At 48.0% G+C, this 18,700-nt stretch overlaps 1 protein-coding gene across 1 annotated transcript; it reads left to right on the top strand.

Annotated features, from left to right (window-relative positions):
• Positions 1-109: 109 nt before the first annotated feature.
• Positions 110-6,829, top strand: LOC146334016 (small integral membrane protein 7-A). Its single transcript, XM_084825371.1, has 5 exons — positions 110-210; positions 553-594; positions 2,058-2,110; positions 3,551-3,641; positions 3,949-6,829. The coding sequence occupies exons 1-5, from the start codon at positions 185-187 to the stop codon at positions 3,962-3,964; spliced, it is 228 nt and encodes a 75-aa protein (XP_084681497.1). The 5' UTR covers positions 110-184; the 3' UTR covers positions 3,965-6,829.
• Positions 6,830-18,700: the final 11,871 nt, after the last annotated feature.

Genomic DNA, 18,700 nt, shown 5'->3' with positions numbered 1-18,700 from the left:
ACAGGCGCGGGCGGGCCAGCGGCTTCGCCGGCTGCGACTGGGCCTGCGCGAAGCCGGGGCGCACGCGCCGAGGGCCCCTCGCGCCGAGCCCTCGCCCCCTGGCGGCCGACGGGGGGCAGCTGCCGCTTCGCCTTCCGGCCCGCGGGGGCGCTTCCGCTTGGGGCGGGAGGCCGGAAGCGGCAGGATGTTGGGGGACTTGCTGCTGTTCGGGTACGGGGGGCGGCGGCGGGCAGTGTCATCAAGGGGGGGCGCCCCGCGGCGCCCTCAGGCGGGGCCTGCAGCCGCGGCGCGCCTGCGCGCGGTGGGGGCAGCTGCACCGGTGGGATTTCGGCTTGACGCGCGCCTGCAGCGGGCGGGCGGGGCCGTTGCGCCCGCGCTTCGTGCGGCGGGCTTGGGCCCCCGCTCCCAGCATCCCCGTCCAGCATGGCCTGGACTGGGGGATGCCGGGGGAGTAGGCCAGGACCTCTGGAGGGCCCCGGCTTGGGCGGGGCGGCGGGGAAAGCGGCCACGGCCTGCCGCCGGTTCCGATCTCGCCTGTCTCCTTCCTCGCAGGACTCTGCTGGTCAACGCAGGGGCGGTGCTGAACTTCCGGCTGTGAGTGCTGCAGAAAGCGGGGCGGCTCCGCTGGGCGGCGGCGGGCCCGGGGGTGCTGGGGCGGAGCTTGTCGGGGAAGCGCCCGGGAGAACCCGCAGTTCAGGATTGGGATCATACGGTTATTGATGGATTTGTCGCGCTTCCAGCCTGCCTTTTTTCCTCCTCGAGGAACCCAAGGCGGCGTGCGCAGTCCTTCTCGCGACGGCAGCCCTGCGAGGTGGGCTGGGCTGAGGGTCCGTGACTGGCCCAAAGCCACCCAGCGAGCTTCCGCGGCCGAGTGGGCACTCGAACCCGGATCTCCCGGCTCCCGGTCCAAGACTAGCCGCACTGGCTCTGGTTATGGGGGTACAGGAAGGCTCTGGGCGCCTTCAGTGAAAAGGATGGCCAGGGCAGAAGAACGTTCGAAGAATCCTGAGGCTGGAGCAGACCAAGGGCCCATCTCGTCCAGCGTTCCCTTCACCCAGCGGCCAGCCAGCTGCCCGCAGGAAACCCACAAGCGGGACAGGGGTGCAACAGCACCTTCCCGCCCATGTTCCCCCGCAACTGGTGTACGCAGGCATACTGCCTCTGAGACCGGAGGGAGCGTAGAACCGTCAGGCCTAGTAACCGTGGATGGCTTCTAGAGATGGACCACCCTGCTGCTCCTTGGAGCAGGTCACACAGGGCAGGGTTGGCACGCTGCAGCTTCCGCTGTTACCTGCGAGCCTCTTTGGAAACATCCGAGGTGCGTCGCTGTTCCCCTGGCCCCTCCTAGGGCTCTTGCCTCTGCAGATCTTGCGCTGGCCGAGCGTGAGCACTTGAAGAAGGCCCGCACTGCAAAACTCTCGGGCGGGAGGGCGGATGGTTCTGACACCAGGCAAGGTGGTTTCGTGTGTTCGTAAGAGTGCTTGCTGGATCGGGCCAAAGAGGGCCCATCTAGTCCAGCCTCCGGTTTCCTATGGTGCTGGAGCGTGTTCCAGATGCCCCAGTAAGCCCGCAAGCTGGGCATGAAAGTGATGGCTCTCCCCCACTGTTCTCCCACAGCTGGCACGCTTGGCATCATAAGATGATCCCTGCTGGGTCAGGCTGGGGTCCCATCTAGTCCCCCCATCTTGCTTCCCAAAGTGGCCAGTCAATTGGGGAATCCTGCAAGCAAGGGCCTGAATGGAACAGCCATTTGCTGACCTTTGCTCTCCAGGACTTGGTATTCGGATGTGTAGTAGTGCCTCTGAACATGGGTGCTCCATTAAACCAGACTTTGCCACCCCCAGACCTGTTGTTCTGCAACACCATCTTCCCCAGCCATGCTGGCCAGCAGTGGGAGTTGCAGCCCAACGCATCTGGAAGGCACCAGTTTTGGGAAGGCTGCATGGCTAGTAGCCGCCCATGAATGCATCTCATTCCCTTCTGAAGTGCTCCTGCTTGCCGTCGGGTGTGATGTGCTCCTGGGGCTTTGAGCAAATCCTTGTGTCTCTGCCCTTCAGGAAGAAGAAGGAGAGTCGGGGCTTTGGTGAAGACGTGAGAGAACCGACGACAGGTAAAAGCCCAGACAATAATGGGTGTCCTTGCTGAGGTCTCTGAACTGCCCTTCTCCATCTTGACACAGGCTGTGCACCTCCAGAATGGCCACAGTCTGCTTTGGGGTCCTTCGTCGGGTTTGTGAGAGCTGTGGGGGCGCCTACGCCAAGCCTTCTTTGCAGGAATAATCCTTTAAAAAAAGCAGGGATGTTGCAACCCCATCAGAAAAGTGTGCTGCTGCTGTTCCTGACTAGCATTCCAGACCGTTTGCCTCCGCATGGGTACCGTGATTGCCTTCTTCGACTCCTGAATGACAGCCTGGGTTACTAAATCCTTAGGATTCTGATCTATCCCCAGAGGCCGTTCCTCAGCTCATTCTTATGATCGTTCTTTTGATAAGCTCTCCTCCAGGGGAAGGATCTGTGGCTCAGTGGTAGGACGCACACTTCGCATGCGGGAGGTTCCTGGTTTGATCCTTGGCGTCTCTGGGTAGGGCTGGAAAAGCTCCGTCCCGAAACCCTGGAGAGCTGCTGCCGGTCAGTGTTGTTAGTACCGGGCTAGATAGACCTGGGGTCTGACTCGGTGTAAGGACGACTTGGCATAAGGCAGCTTGCTATGCTCCATTTCCCTTCGCAGTCCCTGATCCGTTTCCTGAGCTGGGCTCCGTGCAGCTCGACATTAAGCCTTCTTGACAGTGATTGCGTCACATCTTCTCTGTGCAGCGCTTTACACCTTGCTGCCTCTCTCGCTTTCATTCTGTAAAGCTTCGTTTTGTAGGGGAATTAATCCGGATTAGGCAGCTTGCGGATCTCTGGATGTTTTGGCCCACAGCACAGCCATGGTGAGGCACGTTGGGAAAGGGAGGCCCAAACACCTGGAGGTTGCCTGCCCCTGTTCTAGAACCTCGCAAAACAACACATCCTTTCAGTGGCCGGGGGCTTGCTCCCTGGCAAGAACATCCACGTGGGACAGCTGTGTATAGTCGCCTGACAATTTAAGCATGTCTTGCGCTGTTAGAATAACTTTCTAGAATTGAACTACAAGTACAGAAAAATGTCTTAATGGTACTGCTGGTTGTGTTTTCCTTGATACACAGGACAGCCACACCACCGCGGCATATAATAAGAGAGCTTCAGCTATTGGGCGGTATAGAAATGGAACAAAACACACAATTAATTCATTAATTGTCTGTTTGAGCTTTTCCTGCCCCTGCTAGCTTGCAGGTTTCATGCTTCTAATATTTTCCAAGATGCGCGAATCGTAAAGATTCATCCCCCTTCCATCTCTCGCCTTTGCTTTTTAAAGAAAGTGTAGAGTGCCTTGTTCACCGCTTTGGTACCAGAGAAAGAATTAGTTTCGGTTTTTCTTGCCAGTGCATTGAAAAGGGTGTGGATGAAAAGGGTGGGGTGGTGATGTTGGCATATGCCATTTTATTTTCTTTCTGGCATTTTGCTCCTAGGTGATAATATCCGGGAGTTTTTGTTGAGCCTGAGGTACTTCCGGATCTTCATTGCCCTGTGGAATATCTTCATGATGTTCTGCATGATTGTGTAAGTAAGCGGGTAAGGGGCACCAACTTCACAGCCTTCCCGCTGTGTGCTTGGTTGGGGCATTGATATGATATGGAGTGCTCTTTTAGCCATTCTAGTCTCTCAACATTTACACTGAGCAAGCGAAGCAAGACTAAGCAAACATGCTCGTATTAATACAATGATCTATGAAGCAAGAGCGTCAGGTTTCATCTTGGTCATCAACTCACCTCACTCCTCCTTTTTAATAGGGGGATGTTGGTCAGCCTTATAGGTAAAACCGAGGTAAAAGGGATGGTTATTAATTTTTCTTCTATTTTTCCACTAGGCTGTTTGGATCTTAAACATCTTTGGAGTAAGGTGGCAACTACATTCAGTTGGAAATACATCTTTACTATGAAGTAAAATATATTTGCTGTGTTTTTAGTATATTGGACTCTGGCCTGTTATTTCTTCTCGGGGTATTAAAGGGAAACTTCACCATTGTCCTCTGTAGTACGTGGCTTTGCGTCCTTTTAAAAAAAAAAAAGTAATCTAATCAGCTTTCGTGCTTAAGGTTGGTACTTTTCTTTCATGGTTAGTCGGCATATACAGATGCTTTTTCTGTGGAGGGGTATCTGGGCCTTGTTGGAAGGAGCGTGTGTGGTTTTATTTAGGAAAACATGTTCTTCAATGTATTTCTGCTCTCTGGGAGAATTGTGTTTCTACACCTTCCAAGCTGGTTCCTTGGAAAAGACCTTCTGCGCACAGCTCCTTTCAAAGCTGCACTTAGCCGCTGCCCAGCGTCACGCTTGAAACGGGAGACATGCTTTGGTCTTGGATCGCTACCTTTCATTTCGCGCTACTGGATAATCCTGCTTGCACAACATGAAGCACATGTTTTTCACAGATCCACCTCCCTACACCGTTGTCCACTGTGCCATATCCCAGCTGTTCCAGAGGACCCTTCAACCTTTGAGAACAGATTTTCCGGGGGTACAGAGGCACATCAATGGGTGGGTGAAGGGGTGGGGAATCATGAAAACCGGGAAGTTGGACTTGCTATGAAATGTTCTTCGGGTCGGAAGGGAGTGGAGCAGACAGCAATCGTGGTTGTATTGTTATATGGTGGTTTTAATGTTTTATATATTATATATTTTATTGTTGTGCTCTTTGGCTTTAATTTTTGTGAACCGCCCAGAGAGCTTCGGCTGTTGGGCGGCATAGAAATGAAATAAATAAATAGATAAACATAAGCAATAGGTTAGCTCCTCTCTTCCTGAGAAAGCAGAACCAAATGGAAAAGGGCTGTGTTCTGCCCAGAGAAGAGGAACCCCTCAGTCACAGGACTAGGTTCCAGCATAGAAAAATATATAAAATATCTAACTGTCAAATCCCATAGTACAATGTTGGAACAGTGAAAAGAGAGGTAGAAAACTGGTTAGAGGGACCCCAAAGGACAAATCCAACAAATCCCTGACAAGCTATGACTGGGTAACTGCAAATGTAACCCCCGCACACTAGAACCTCCCCCCCCCCATCAATTTAAGAGTAACATTATGTATCATGAGAGGGCCTTTCTGCTCCACTCCCTGCAGAGCAGAAGGACACTTCATGGCACTTCATAGTTTTCTGTTCTTGGCCAATGGGAGAACGGACCAGACAGTGGAGGGATGTCCAAATGGAGTATCCCAGGATGTGGGACAGCAGGTTGTCACTCTCTACAGGACCTCCTGTAAGACCCCTTGTCCAAGGGAGACCTTGGCTGGTAGGTGTTTGTCAATCTTGAAATGGAGAATAACAGTGGAGGGATTGGCCCTTGTGGCCTCACTGCATATGCCTTCGAATGGCTGTGCTGCCATCCAGAGCAGTTGAGTGATGTCTAGAGGAGGAGAGCGGCGGACGAAGGCAGTGTCCCTGTCTGAAACCTGTCTGCTGATGGAGCCTCTGGAGATATTCTTGCCTTGTGTGCCTGACTCATAGGACACAGACTGAACACCTGGGCTCATCCATTCTTCTGTTCTAAATCTAGAGGGCCCTACGGCTGTTGAACGTGTGCCATGTCTTTTCCCTGGGATGAGAGGGCACAGCAGAGGTCCCCCAGTGCAATCTCGTGAGCTTTGTGAAAAATTGAGTCCACTTTAGGGATGAAGGTTGGTTCCAGCCAAAGTACCGCTCTGGGTGGAATACACTGAGCTCTTATCTGAGAGGGACCCAGGGGTTTTTCCCCCCTCTTGGCGAGGTTAAAATAACCAGGAAAATGACTGCCAGGTGAGGTCCCCAAGGGAGATGGAGTGGAGGGACTCAGAGGGAGTGCTTGAAGGACCAGGGTGAGGCCCCAGCTGGGAAATCTGAGGACAGTGGGAAGGAAAAGGAGGGAAGCCTCTCTTAGAAAGCGCTTAACCTGGTGGTGACAGTAGAGAGAGGGGTACCCACCTCGAGCAGCCACCTGCATTTTAAGTTTGTGGGCGCCACATCCAGTTCAAGACCAGACTGCAAAGAAGGCAAATAAGCCTGGAAACTGGGGGGAAGGGATGATGCGTCAGCATCAGGACCACCTCTGGAATGGGACCGAGGTCATTTGTTCTACTTTGTTGGTGGGTGATCTTTGGGATGCCTGGAGAGTTTTAAACTACCCCTTGCATCGGACAAGACGAGCTACTGCTGCTGTTCAGCCTCGGGAGCAAGGCCGGAGCCGTTCTGGGTGCGGGAGGAGGACCAGGGCTACGCGACAAAGTCTAGCCAACATGGAACTTGCCATAGAGGCAGGTGCCGAGCTCCAAGGATGTTGTGGCCAAACTCGGGCCACCACTAGGACCTGAGCTTGAGCGTGGCGTTCTTGTCAGGGGGAAGGATGCAAGACGCAGAGCAATCATCCCCAGTTCTAAAACCTTGAGAATGTTTTGGGACCCAGTACGTTTTTACTAGAAAACACATGACGACTGTCTTGCGGGGTCGCCTGAGTGCGGTAACCCTGCATGAAGTGGCTAGGTAGATACAGATTAACGTGAACCCCTGTAGATTCAGGTGAGGCACTAGGGAGACCGCTGGCGTTGGGAAAACAAAATGCTCACAGCACCCGAAATTTAAAATGGAGACGCCCTACATACAGTCAGGGCCAGAAATATTGGAACAAGGATAACTGTTTTGGCAGTTGGCCTCTGCACACCACCACATTGAAGTTGAAAGGAAACACACCCAGATGGGAGCGAAGTCAGGACTTTCAGCTGTAATTCAAGGGGTTTGACAAAAGTGGGGCACTGACCATTCAGGAAGGACAGCCAGTGGCATACACACACACCCGTCGTTGGGGGCTCATAAGTAATGGAACAAACCAACATCATTTCAAACTTAAGGATCGCCTTTAATACTTGGATGAAAATCCTTTGCAGTCAATGACTGCCTGAAGTCTGGAACCCATGGACATGACCAAATGCTGCGTTTCCTCCCTCGAGATGCTTTGCCAGGCCTTCATTGCAGCTGCCTTCATCTGCTGCTTGTTTGTGGGTCTTTCTGCCTTCAGGCTTGTCTTCAGTAAGTGAAAAGCATACTCTATTGGGTGGAGATCAGGTGACTGACTCGGCCATTGAAGAACATCCCACTTTGCCTGGAGAAACTCTTAGGTAGCTTTTGCTGTATCTGTTGGGTCATTATCCATCTGCAATATGAAGCGGCGTCCTATCAGTTTGGCAGCATTCGGCTGAATCTGAGCAGAAAGTATAGCCCTATACGCTTCAGAATTCATCCTGCTGCTTTTATCAGCAGTCAGGTCATCAATAAACACCAGTGACCCGGTTCCATTGGCAGCCATACACGCCCATGCCATAACACTGCCTCCGCCATGTTTGACAGATGATGTGGTATGCTTTGGATCATGAGCTGTTCCTTTCCTTCTCCATACTTTCCTCTTCCCATCATTTTGGTTCAAGTTAATCTTGGTTTCATCAGTCCAAAGAATCTTAGTCCAAAGTTCCAGAACTGGGCAGGCTTTTTTAGGTGTTTGCTGGCAAAGGCTAATCTGGCCTGGCTGTCCTTGAGCGTTACCAGTGGTTTGCGCCTTGTTGTGAAGCCTCTGTATTTACAGTCATAAAGTCCTCTCTTAACTGTAGATGTTGACAATGACATGCCTACCTCCTCAAGAGCGTTCTTCACCTGGCTAGATGTTGTGAAAGGGTTGCTCTTCACCATGAGCAGAATTCTGTGGTCATCCACTTTAGTCATCTTCCATGGCCTTCCAGGCCTTTTGCTGTTGCTGAGCTTGCCAGTTCATTCCTTCTTTTTCAGGATGTTCCAAACTGTTGTGTTGGCCACTCCCACTGTTTCTGCGATCTCTCTGATGGGTTTATGTTACTTCCTCAGCCTAATGATGGCCTCCTTCACTCGCATGGACACCTCTTTGGACCTCATGTTGGGAGTTCCAGTGAACAGCTACCAAATGCAAATGTAACACTCAGAACCACCTCCAGGCCTTTTATCTGCTTGATTGGTCATGGGGTATCCAGGAAACAGGCCACACCTGGCCATGCAGCTGCTTGTCAGCCATTCGTTCCATTACTTATGAGCCCCCAACGACAGGTGTGTGTGTATGCCACTGGCTGTCCTTCCTGAATGGGTAGTGCCCCACTTTTGTCAAACCCCTTGAATTACAGCTGAAAGTCCTGACTTGGCTCCCATCTGGGCATGTTTCCTTCCAGCTTCGATGTGGTGGTGTGCAGAGGCCAACTGCCAAAACAGTTATCCTTGTTCCAATATTTCTGGCCCTGACTGTATTAGCTGCTTAATATTTGCTTCCCTAGGCACATCTGAAAAATGTCTATTTCTGCTTCATTGACTACACTAAAGCCTTTGATTGTGTGGATCACAACAAACTGTGGCAAATTCTTAAAGTGATGGGAGTACCAGACCACCTTACCTGTCTCCTGAGAAACTGTAGCAGCCATATCGGGGATCAGACTAAGTAGCCTCATGCAGTCTCATGCTTCATGTTCTTGCTGAGCTCTTTCTCCCTTGAATATATTGTTGTAAGCTGACGAGACACAGGAATTCCTTATCTTGTCAAAGGTCATACAATTGTATATCTTGTTCTCTGCTGTTCTCTTCTGTTCTCTCCTTATCATGGCTACCCTATAACCCAGTTCTTGTATTATAAACAATGGTGCTAGGAGGAAAAATGTTGAGGATTGCAACCCCATGCGGGAGGGGGAGGAGGAGCCGTTTCATATGTGTCACAAAGTCTATAAAACCAATGTACTAATGTAAATCGGGGCTTCTGGCTCTTTGGAAACGATTCCAGCCTTAAGCCCGCGCGTTAAATAAAGAATCTCTTTTTCCTTCACTCCGTGGTCTCTCTGACTCTGGGTTCTGCAACATAAATGGTGCCGTGACTCGGATGTGGCAGGCTGTGAGCCAGACAGGTGGCAGTTGCCTGCTCTTGATCGCCGCACCGGGAAGACGAGCTCGGCGCATGCCTCCCTTTCTTGGCGCCACCGACCTTTTTGTCGAGTGAATGGGAGAAAGCCTGCACCGGGATCGCCCAAACGGTAGTGAGCAGCAAGAGAACCTTGGGAAGCGGAGGAAGGAACTTGAGCCCTGCCTATATCGCAGCTGCAATTGAGTTGAAACCCACATTGGAAGCCTTCAGGAGAAAGGCAAGTATATGGGAAAAAGAGGGCCCCGCCTTTAGGGAGAAAGGCCACTGGGCAGAAAAAAAGAGGGCCCCGCCTTATGAAGAAGGTCAGTGTTGGTGGTATACGTATACAAAAGAACCTACTCCTTGCGGGTAGAAGGGGGGCCTGATCACACCCCCGAGTGGGCGCCAGTACCTAGCACGCCAGTACTCAGTAGGAAGCTGAGGAAGCTGGGGAAGCCGTTTTCCGCTCTGGTAAAAAGTGGGAAAAGTGGGTGGCAGGGACATATGGATGTAGTGGAGAGATTGATGATTGTGTGAGTGGCTACTGCGGTTTCTGAAGCATACCGTTGACCGTCCGGGTGCCCAGGCCAGTAGCAAAGTGCGTGGTGTGAAAAATCCTCTTGTGTCGGCCAGTGAGACCCCTTACTCACTGACCAATTCCCATTCCCTAATTGTGTCTGTCTTCAATTTAGGAGGGAGGCTATGGGTGGTGGGGGAAGCAAACCTTGCACCCCCTTGAGATGTATGTCAAACAAAGAAGGAAAAAGGTTTTTTTAAAAAGATTCAGAATAGAGAGAGAAAACAGCAAAAAGCTCAAGGTCGAGCTGAGAGGAAAAAAAACAAGATCTGAGGCTGTTAATTAGAAAAATGTTGCAGGACAGTCTGGCTTTTAACAAAGCGTGGGAGCGTGAGAGTGTAAGGCCAAAGAAGTAGCTGTTAGCCTAGCGCGCCGAGAGAGGGGGGGCAGGAAAATTGCCCACAACGTTCTGAGTTGTGCAACATCATCACCTCGCCTAATTGAGATAAAATCCCTAAGAAATGGAAACTGAAAATGAAGACCCAGAAGATGAAGGCAAAATAGAAAATAAAGGTGAAGAATCAGCCCCCAGAGCACAGGCTAGACCCCTCTTCGAGTGAAAAGTGTACCATAAGACTGTCCCAAAGCAGAATGAAGCGGAGAGACCATGTTGAAGATCTCTGTCAAGGTAACCGTGTTTAGCTTTGAACTGTGTTAAAATTGCATAGAGCCTGTAGCTACTGACCATCAGCTATATGATTTCTGAAGAGCGTAACCATTAAGCTTTTGCCGTGGGATTCCCTGCAATGAAGAAATCTCACTGATTCGAGTGTCCAGTGTTACACTGCCTAAGTGTGTGTGCTAAAGAGACCGAGAAACCAGACAGCATGTTCCTGGCCAAGCCAAAATCACGCTACTGCCATGCTCCTGAAAGCTGCAATAAACTGTGTAAGCTGAAAGACCCAACCTGATTGAGAAGAAAAGAGGATATTGGAGCAACTGTCTTAAAAAACAATGAGATCTGTGTAGCTGGCTGGCTGACGCTGTCAGTGATGTTACAACTTTAAATTAAGACTGTTTTCCTGTTTGAGACCCCAGCGAAGAAAGCTAACCCGAGTTATTTGTTGCCCGTGCCAAAGCAAGAATTTGGTGGCCCTGTACCTCATCGTGTCCTGTTTTGAGCTTGGGATTTACAAATACAAACAAACTGAGAAGCTTGCCTTTGAAGTCCTGCAAATCACCCCACCGCCTCCCCGAAGATTAATGGCTGCCTGAAAAATGCAAGTATAAGGCGATGCCCATCACCCCCCAGCGTCCTGAGTTTCGGCACTCAGTGTTTCAGTGCTTTCGTGTACCAGGTTAGAAAAGAAAAAAAAAAAAGAGTAAGTTTTTAAAATGTCTGTGAGAGAACCTGACAGAAGTAAAATAAAATTTACAGAGGAGTTGCCCAGGTTAAAGCATCATGGCTAGAGAGCTGAGCTGTGCCGCTCTGTTTAAACAGAAGCCTTGCTAAAAAGTTAAAGGCCCTTGTCTGTCAGAAGGGGTGTAGGGCCACACTTCCCCTTTTTAAACTGATGCAAAAGTAGAGAGCCTTTGCTGGAAACATCGCATCTTCATTGCCCAGAGCCTTCTCTGTTTGCCTCCATCATTGTCTGGGCTTTTTAGAGACACTCTGCACATGAACTAAAATTTTAAATTGTCAAAGACTTGCCATGAACAGTGCTATGAAGCTTTTGATAAACTTGAACTCTCATCGCTGTGGACCGTGTGTCTGTGTTTGTAGTCAGCTCAGTGTACAGCAGGCTGAGTTTGATCTATAACTTTTAGATTTCCTTCTGCCAGAACTCATGCAGCATAGAGTTGCCGATGCAAAAATGGTGACCTAGAACTCTGCGTGTGTGGGTATGCCCGTCCCTTGATTTTAATGAGCCCTGAGCTTTCAGCCAGAAGACCAGTATGATTGCTGGATCTGCTCCATCATGCCTTACCATGCAAGAAGTGTTTTCCATTCATTGTGTTAAATTGCAGAAAAAGTTTGTTGTATATATTTTATGATTTCTTAGATATCATAAAGTATATGTGATATTTGCAGATTAGTGTTAGTTGCAACTCCAAATGATACTAAGTGTGGTTCCCAATGGATGACGAAGAGAAAAGACAAAAGCAAGTAGAAAAGAAGGAATAGAGAAAGTAGAAGACAGATAGAGAAGAGAGAAAAAGAAAAGGCAAAAGGCAAAGAAAAAACATTTGTAAAAAAGAAGCGTGGCCATAGTTGCCCCCATGGTAAATTAAAAGCAGCTGATTGTGCCTGGAGCTTATTACCTGGGGTAAAGTAGCCACAATAATGTAATAGTTCTTTAAAATGAAGAAAATGTAACTAGAAGGAGAAGAAGAGCCTATCCCAAATGTGTGTCAGTGGGACTAGTGTAAGGCAGAAAAGTTTAAGTAAGTTTAACTTGAAAAAGACAAATAAAGAGACAAGGCTGGTGCATGGAGCAGAAAGTTTTATATAAAAAGTTTGAAACATGATCTGCAATACAGGCAGATCAGCAAAGAAAAAGAAAGCAAAAGAAAGAGAAAAAATTTGTCTTCCCATACTAATAAATAAAAAGTGTTATCAAGCACTTTGGGAAGCGAAGTTGTTTACAGGAAGCTGTGCCTGAGAACCAAACACTTCTAGCCTATGCTGAAAATGCTTGCTAGTGTTGTGCTGCCTCATGGGTAACATGTATGGTATAAAACCCATTTAGCCCAATAGCTCGTGGTTCAGAGAAGCTGTCTGATCCAACCATTAAGTACGCCTGTGTGCTGTAAGTTACCCAATAAAGCCTCCTTGTAAGTACCCCCCCCCCCCGCTGGAATCCCAAAACACAAGTGGGGCTAGAGCGCCTCACCCAGTATCAAACCCTGCTGTTAGAAGCCATGAAAGCAGGTATGAAGAAGTCAGTTAATATGACCAAAGTGTCTAAAGTGCTGCAAGGTGCCACCGAGGCCCCAGAGCGTACTTGGAGCGTCTTTCAAATGCCTATCGCCAGTATACCTCCCTCAACCCAGAGGCCCAAGAAGACATGGATGAAAGAAGAAAAGAAGACCCAGCAGAGGCAGAAGATTCTTAAAAAAGAACCAGTGTGCCCAGTGTGGACAAGATGGACATTAGTGGCATGAATGCCCAAATAAAATAAATCAAATACACAAAGGAGAAAACCAAAGGGGCCAGAATGGGCAAAGAGGGAGACAGCTTGAGAGGGGCCGTGACATTGACTGTGAGGGGCCGTGACATTGACTTCATGATTGACACTGGAGTGGCATCAAGAGCAAGCAAACCTTAGCCTTAAACAAGAAGTCCAAACACTGAGCAAAGGTCTTCAAGCCCAGCGTCGCTTTGTCTTAAAAAAATAAGCCATTCCCATCACAGAAGTTCATCCTTTCCAACCAAGAGTTAAAGTATGAGTTAAAGAGGGAAAAATAACCCTTTGACTCCCAGATGGAAAGAACTCAGAACTGTCATACTTTCCACCCCCGCAGCTATGAAAGCAGCTAGAGTTAAACCCTAGATACATTGGACACGAGTCAAGAGAGCGAGAGGGGGAGAGTAGACTGTAAACAGAAATCCTGAAAATCCTTTAAAAATCATTCTGAAAAAGCAGTAAGAAGACTCAGGCTAGACCTTACTGTGGACACACCGGGAAACTGTCCCCCTGCGTACGGTCAGACCTGCAACTGGAGAATTGAAGAAGGGGACTAGACCCTACTGCAGCTTGCCAGGTGAATAGCTGCCCAGCGTACGGTCAGATCCCAAAGAAGATCAAACATGCGTATTGTAGTGTTGTAGTGTTAGTAGTGTTGCATTGTGTCTCCTTAATAAGGTGCAAAAAGGGGGGTCTGCCCCTGGAAAAAGAAGTTTGTCCCAGTGATTTGCTGATAATTACTGGCTTCACCTGGCTAACATCACGAGAGTAAAACATTTTTGTTTGCCAAGAGGTATACCTGCAAACAGGCTTATTAGCTCTTGCCTAATACCTGTCTGTAGACATCCTGGGAACATTCAAAAAGATCCCATGTTAAGAGTTTATGGTGTAAGTTTAACTTATTCCCAAAATGCTAATTGGGGCGTGGTTGCAAAGATCCTACCCCCTACAGAGTTCACTCTACGCACCCCCATCATTGCTGAAACAAATGCTACGTGTGCACAAATGCTTAATTGTCAAAAATTTTTCCAGAAAATACAAAGCTATCCCTGGCCCCCTTCCACTGTAATAAAATTCAAAACATATCTTTTAATGATGCCCACATACTTTTGCCTCATGGATGGTTTTAGACATGTAATTCCTGCACTTGGTCATTCATTCCTGCCAACTTGTCTAATAACCACCCATGTTGCCTCAGCCGCCAATTGAACTGGTGCCAATTCTTCCCCTGTAGCCTGAAAAAATCCGTCAACGGCAGCCTCGAGCACTCCAACTAACTAAAAATTGTAATAGTCATGTGCAGTTATATTCTGACTCAGAAAAATTGGCCTTAGCAATGTCACTGGTTAAGGTTCCAGGTTTAGCCTTGGCTGATGGTCTGGAAATCAACCGGTTAGCTTGCAGCTTAGCCAAAAGCATAAATGCCACCTCACGAGCATTGTCATTGTTAAATAAAGAGTTGCGTGATCTAAGAGGTGCAGTTCTAGAAAATAGAGCTGGTATAGATTACCTCTTCCTTCTTCATCATTTAAGTTGTGAGACACACCAAAAGCTCTGTTGTTTTAACTTAACTGATAATGGCAATGCTGTAGATGAACAGATCAACAAGCTGCACAATATAGTAGCTAACAAAACAATAAGACAAAACAATTAGCTCAATTAGTTAACCCCTTGGCTTCCAGATCTTAGCTGGCTTAAAAGCATTGTTCATCCTAATTCTACCAGTATTGTTCATAAAAGTTCTGTTATGTCTCTGCGTTCCTTGTCTTATGCGCTGTTTAACCAATCTGTTTTATGTCTCAGCTAGTAAAACTGCTGCCCTCTATGCTCTAATAGCCCAACAAGAGGCTAAGTAATATGTATGTCACAAAAAGCTTTGTATAGTTATCAGAAATGCTATAATTGTAATGAAATTATGCATTTAAGGGGGGAATGTAGCAGCCATATCGGGGATCAGACTAAGTAGCCTCATGCAGTCTCATGCTTCATGTTCTTGCTGAGCTCTTTCTCCCTTGAATATATTGTTGTAAGCTGACGAGACACAGGAATTCCTTATCTTGTCAAAGGTCATACAATTGTATATCTTGTTCTCTGCTGTTCTCTTCTGTTCTCTCCTTATCATGGCTACCCTATAACCCAGTTCTTGTATTATAAACAATGGTGCTAGGAGGAAAAATGTTGAGGATTGCAACCCCATGCGGGAGGGGGAGGAGGAGCCGTTTCATATGTGTCACAAAGTCTATAAAACCAATGTACTAATGTAAATCGGGGCTTCTGGCTCTTTGGAAACGATTCCAGCCTTAAGCCCGCGCGTTAAATAAAGAATCTCTTTTTCCTTCACTCCGTGGTCTCTCTGACTCTGGGTTCTGCAACAAAACCTGTACAAGGATCAAGAAGCAACAGTAAGAACCAGACATGGAACAACCGAGTGGTTCCAAATTGGGAAAGGAGTACAACAAGGCTGCATATTGTCACCCTGCTTATTTAACTTATATGCAGAGTACATCATGAGAAACGCTGGGTTGGATGAATCACAGGTCGGAATTAAGATTGCCGGGAGAATTATCAACAACCTCCGATATGCAGACGATACCACCCTAATGGCAGAAAGCGAAGAGGATCTCAAGAGCCTCTTGTTGAGGGTGAAAGAGGAGAGTGCAAAAGCTGGTTTGAAACTCAACATTAAAAAACGAAGATCATGTCATCTGGCCCCATCACTTCCTGGCATATAGAAGGGGAAGAAATGGAAGCAGTGACAGATTTTACTTTCTTGGGCTCCAAGATCACAGCAGACGGTGACTGTAGCCATGAAATTAAAAGACGCTTGCTCCTTGGGAGGAAAGCTATGGCAAACCTAGACGGCGTAGTAAGAAGCAGAGACATCACCTTGCCGACAAAGGTCCGTCTAATCAAAGCTATGGTTTTCCCAGTAGTAATGTATGGCTGTGAGAGCTGGACTATAAGGAAGGCTGAGCGCCGAAGAATTGATGCTTTCGAACTGTGGTGCTGGAGAAGACTCTTACGAGTCCCCTGGACTGCAAGGAGGTCAATCAGTCCATCCTAAAGGAAATCAACCCTGAGTGCTCATTGGAAGGACAGATACTGAAGCTGAAATATTTTGGCCACCTAACGCAAAGAGAAAACTCTCTGGAAAAGACCCTGATGCTGGGAAAGACTGAAGGCAAAAGGAGAAGGGGATGACAGAGGATGAGATGGCTAGATAGCATCACCGATGCAATGAATATGAACTTGAGCACACTCCGGGAGAGAGCGCAGGACAGGAAGGCCTGGCGTGCTCTGGTCCATGGGGTCACGAAGAGTCGGACATGACTGAACGACTGAACAACAACAAGGCACATCTGAGATATCTCTGGAGAAGGGGGACATGACTGTTTCCTTGAGATCTAGTGAAGCTAGAGAGTTCTCTTGATGGCCAGCCTCCACCATTGTCCTGAGAATTTCCATGGCTTTTAAAAGGGGAAAAATGGATTGAATGTCTGAGAACATGTCTGAGAACATTCACTGGAGGCGTTCAAGACGAGGCGGGACAGCCATCTGTCAGGGATGCTCTGACCTGGTTTCCTGCATTGAGCAGGGGGTTGGGCTCGATGGCCTTGTCGGCCCCTTCCAACCCTACTATTCCATCTTTTCCTCCTTAATGGATTTTTTTTCTGGTAAGAAAAAAGACGGAAGAAGTTGTGAGAAAATATGGAAGGTTTACAAATGGTAGATATCCACTCACCCCTATAAAATCCCGTGTTTAAGATGGAATAAAAATCCTGTTTGGCAACACCCCAGTTTAAAAGAGCGTAAGAAGCTAAAAGAGGGCTTTGCAGAAGGAACAGAGGGAGATGTTTCTGCTTGTCCTTTTGATTCTATGAAAACATATCTAATAGATGGCTCAAGGGCCATCTTCCACCAATTACCCTGCGGGAAGATTCCTGACTTTTTTGAAAAATGTTAACATTGTTTGTTGTGAATTTATTATTTTTATGTTACTTGTAAGTTGCCTTGGTTGGATTTGTATCCCAAAAGGTGGTGTGAAATATGGATATCAATTTGCCCAGGACCACTCAGTTGATCAGGCTGAGAGGTTTGGGATCTTATGAGGTGGAGAAGAACACGCACACAACCAATGTAGATGAAAGAAAAGGAGATTTATTGAAATAAAAAGAAATGAGCAAAAATAGATCCTCCCCAGAGAGTTGCATGCTCTCTGAGGCTGAAGAGGTTGCGCCCCTCTCAGGCACAAACTTAATTACAAAGAAATCTCAGAGTTTCAGGCTCTCTGAAGCTCCAGACTGAAGAGGTTACACGCCTCTTAGGTACAAACTTAATTACAAAGAAATCTCAGACTTTCAAGCCCTCTGAATCTCAAGAGGTTGCACACCTCTTAGATAAGAGCCCCAAACCAACAGTCCTCAAGAAGTTGCACCCTTCTCTGAGGCTTAAGAGGTTGCGTGCCTCTTAGGTAGAAACTGAGTTACCCAAATGTGGTGCATTAAATGATGAAGTATACAGTTAGCCCCCGTTTGTTGCTCAGCTCTAGATTGGTCCACGCCGCAAAAGGCAACAGTGATACAGTGTCCAAGCCTAAGCCTGCTGTCTTATATCCTAAACCCAAATGGTTAAGTAGGACAGAACAAAGATAACGGCCTTATCTAAGCCCCAGACAGTAAAATCCTTTCCCTGAATTTTACCCAACACATCCTCCCCACAATGCTATCAAGTACTTGGCCAGAGCACTTCATACGTGTCCCGTGGATCGAGGGTACTGTTGGCATGCGCACATGCGAACGATCCAGATGCCCCCACGCCCCACTGGCAGATTCGGGGGTTTTATACTCTTTTTCCCTCGTTGGGGCTGATGAGATCAAAGAGGGGTTCAGCATGTGCTTTGCTGATAATACATCATGTTCCCGATTCCCAAGACTGACATCTGTTGCAGCCAGCCAGGCACCTCCTTCCAACTCCCCAACGTCTCTATAATCACAAAGCGCCGTTCTTGGTATCAGAACATCTGTAGATACCCCTCTTTTATTGGCCCCTGGCCATACTAGAGCACCTCATCTGGCCCTCCTGTAATAAAGCCATTTATTCTACATTCACACCTCCCCTCCCCGATCTGGGCTGTTCACATGACATGGGACCGGTTTAGAAAGTTGACCTTTTCACATTTCATCACATTCTCAATTCCCACTCAGATATCATGGGTCACAGATTACATGTCAGGATGTTTACAATTCAGGCTTGAATTCAGGGTCAGACTTCGCATTCTGTTTCTGTTCACATTTGTAACAGTGCAAAAGGAAACAAGAGTCTACAAGATTATGTTCTACGAGCGGGGGGGAGTTATAGCGGGAAGCAATTTTCATTAACAAAAATCAAGTAAAGGTGGATTTGAGAAATGAGAGTAATACAATATTAGAAGAAAACATTTAAGGGGAATATAAGTGTATATGAGGAGACATTGAAAAGATAACGTGAAGAAAAGTAGGGGAAGTAAAATCACTCTGTGTCAGTGGCATATAAATAGTGGTCATAAATAAATGATATTAAAAGCAGCTCTCCAAAAAGATTCCCAGCCAAAGAAAAGAGTAAAACGCAGCGCTTCTTTGGAAGAGTGGGCATACTGCGCCTGCGTTCCCTTTTCCAGCTGCCGGCCAGAGGAATTGTCCCCTGGTAGAGTTTGCCTCACTTGTGGGAGAATCTTCCCCTTTAGAGGAACAACTTGCTCGTTTTTCACGGAAGTTGATGGCGGAGGTGCTGGCATCCGCTCCCACTGGGATCGTGAACAGGAGGAAGAGGAATACGTCTGGAAAACTTCTTTGTCAGGCTCATTTGTTACAGAGAGGAGCTGACTGTGGCGATTCCACAGCAAATGTTTCCTCATTCACAGCATCATAGAAGCATAGAATAGTAGAGTTGGAAGGGGCCTACAAGTCCATCCAGTCCAAACCCCTGCTCAGTGCAGGACTCCGAGTCA

This window comes from Heloderma suspectum, chromosome W, assembly GCF_057233095.1.
Source record: "Heloderma suspectum isolate Gila_16-S chromosome W, 16-S_ref, whole genome shotgun sequence".
Lineage (NCBI taxonomy): Eukaryota > Metazoa > Chordata > Lepidosauria > Squamata > Helodermatidae > Heloderma > Heloderma suspectum.
The sequence above is the reverse complement of the archived record's forward strand: the minus strand, read 5'-3'. Positions and strand labels throughout refer to the sequence as shown.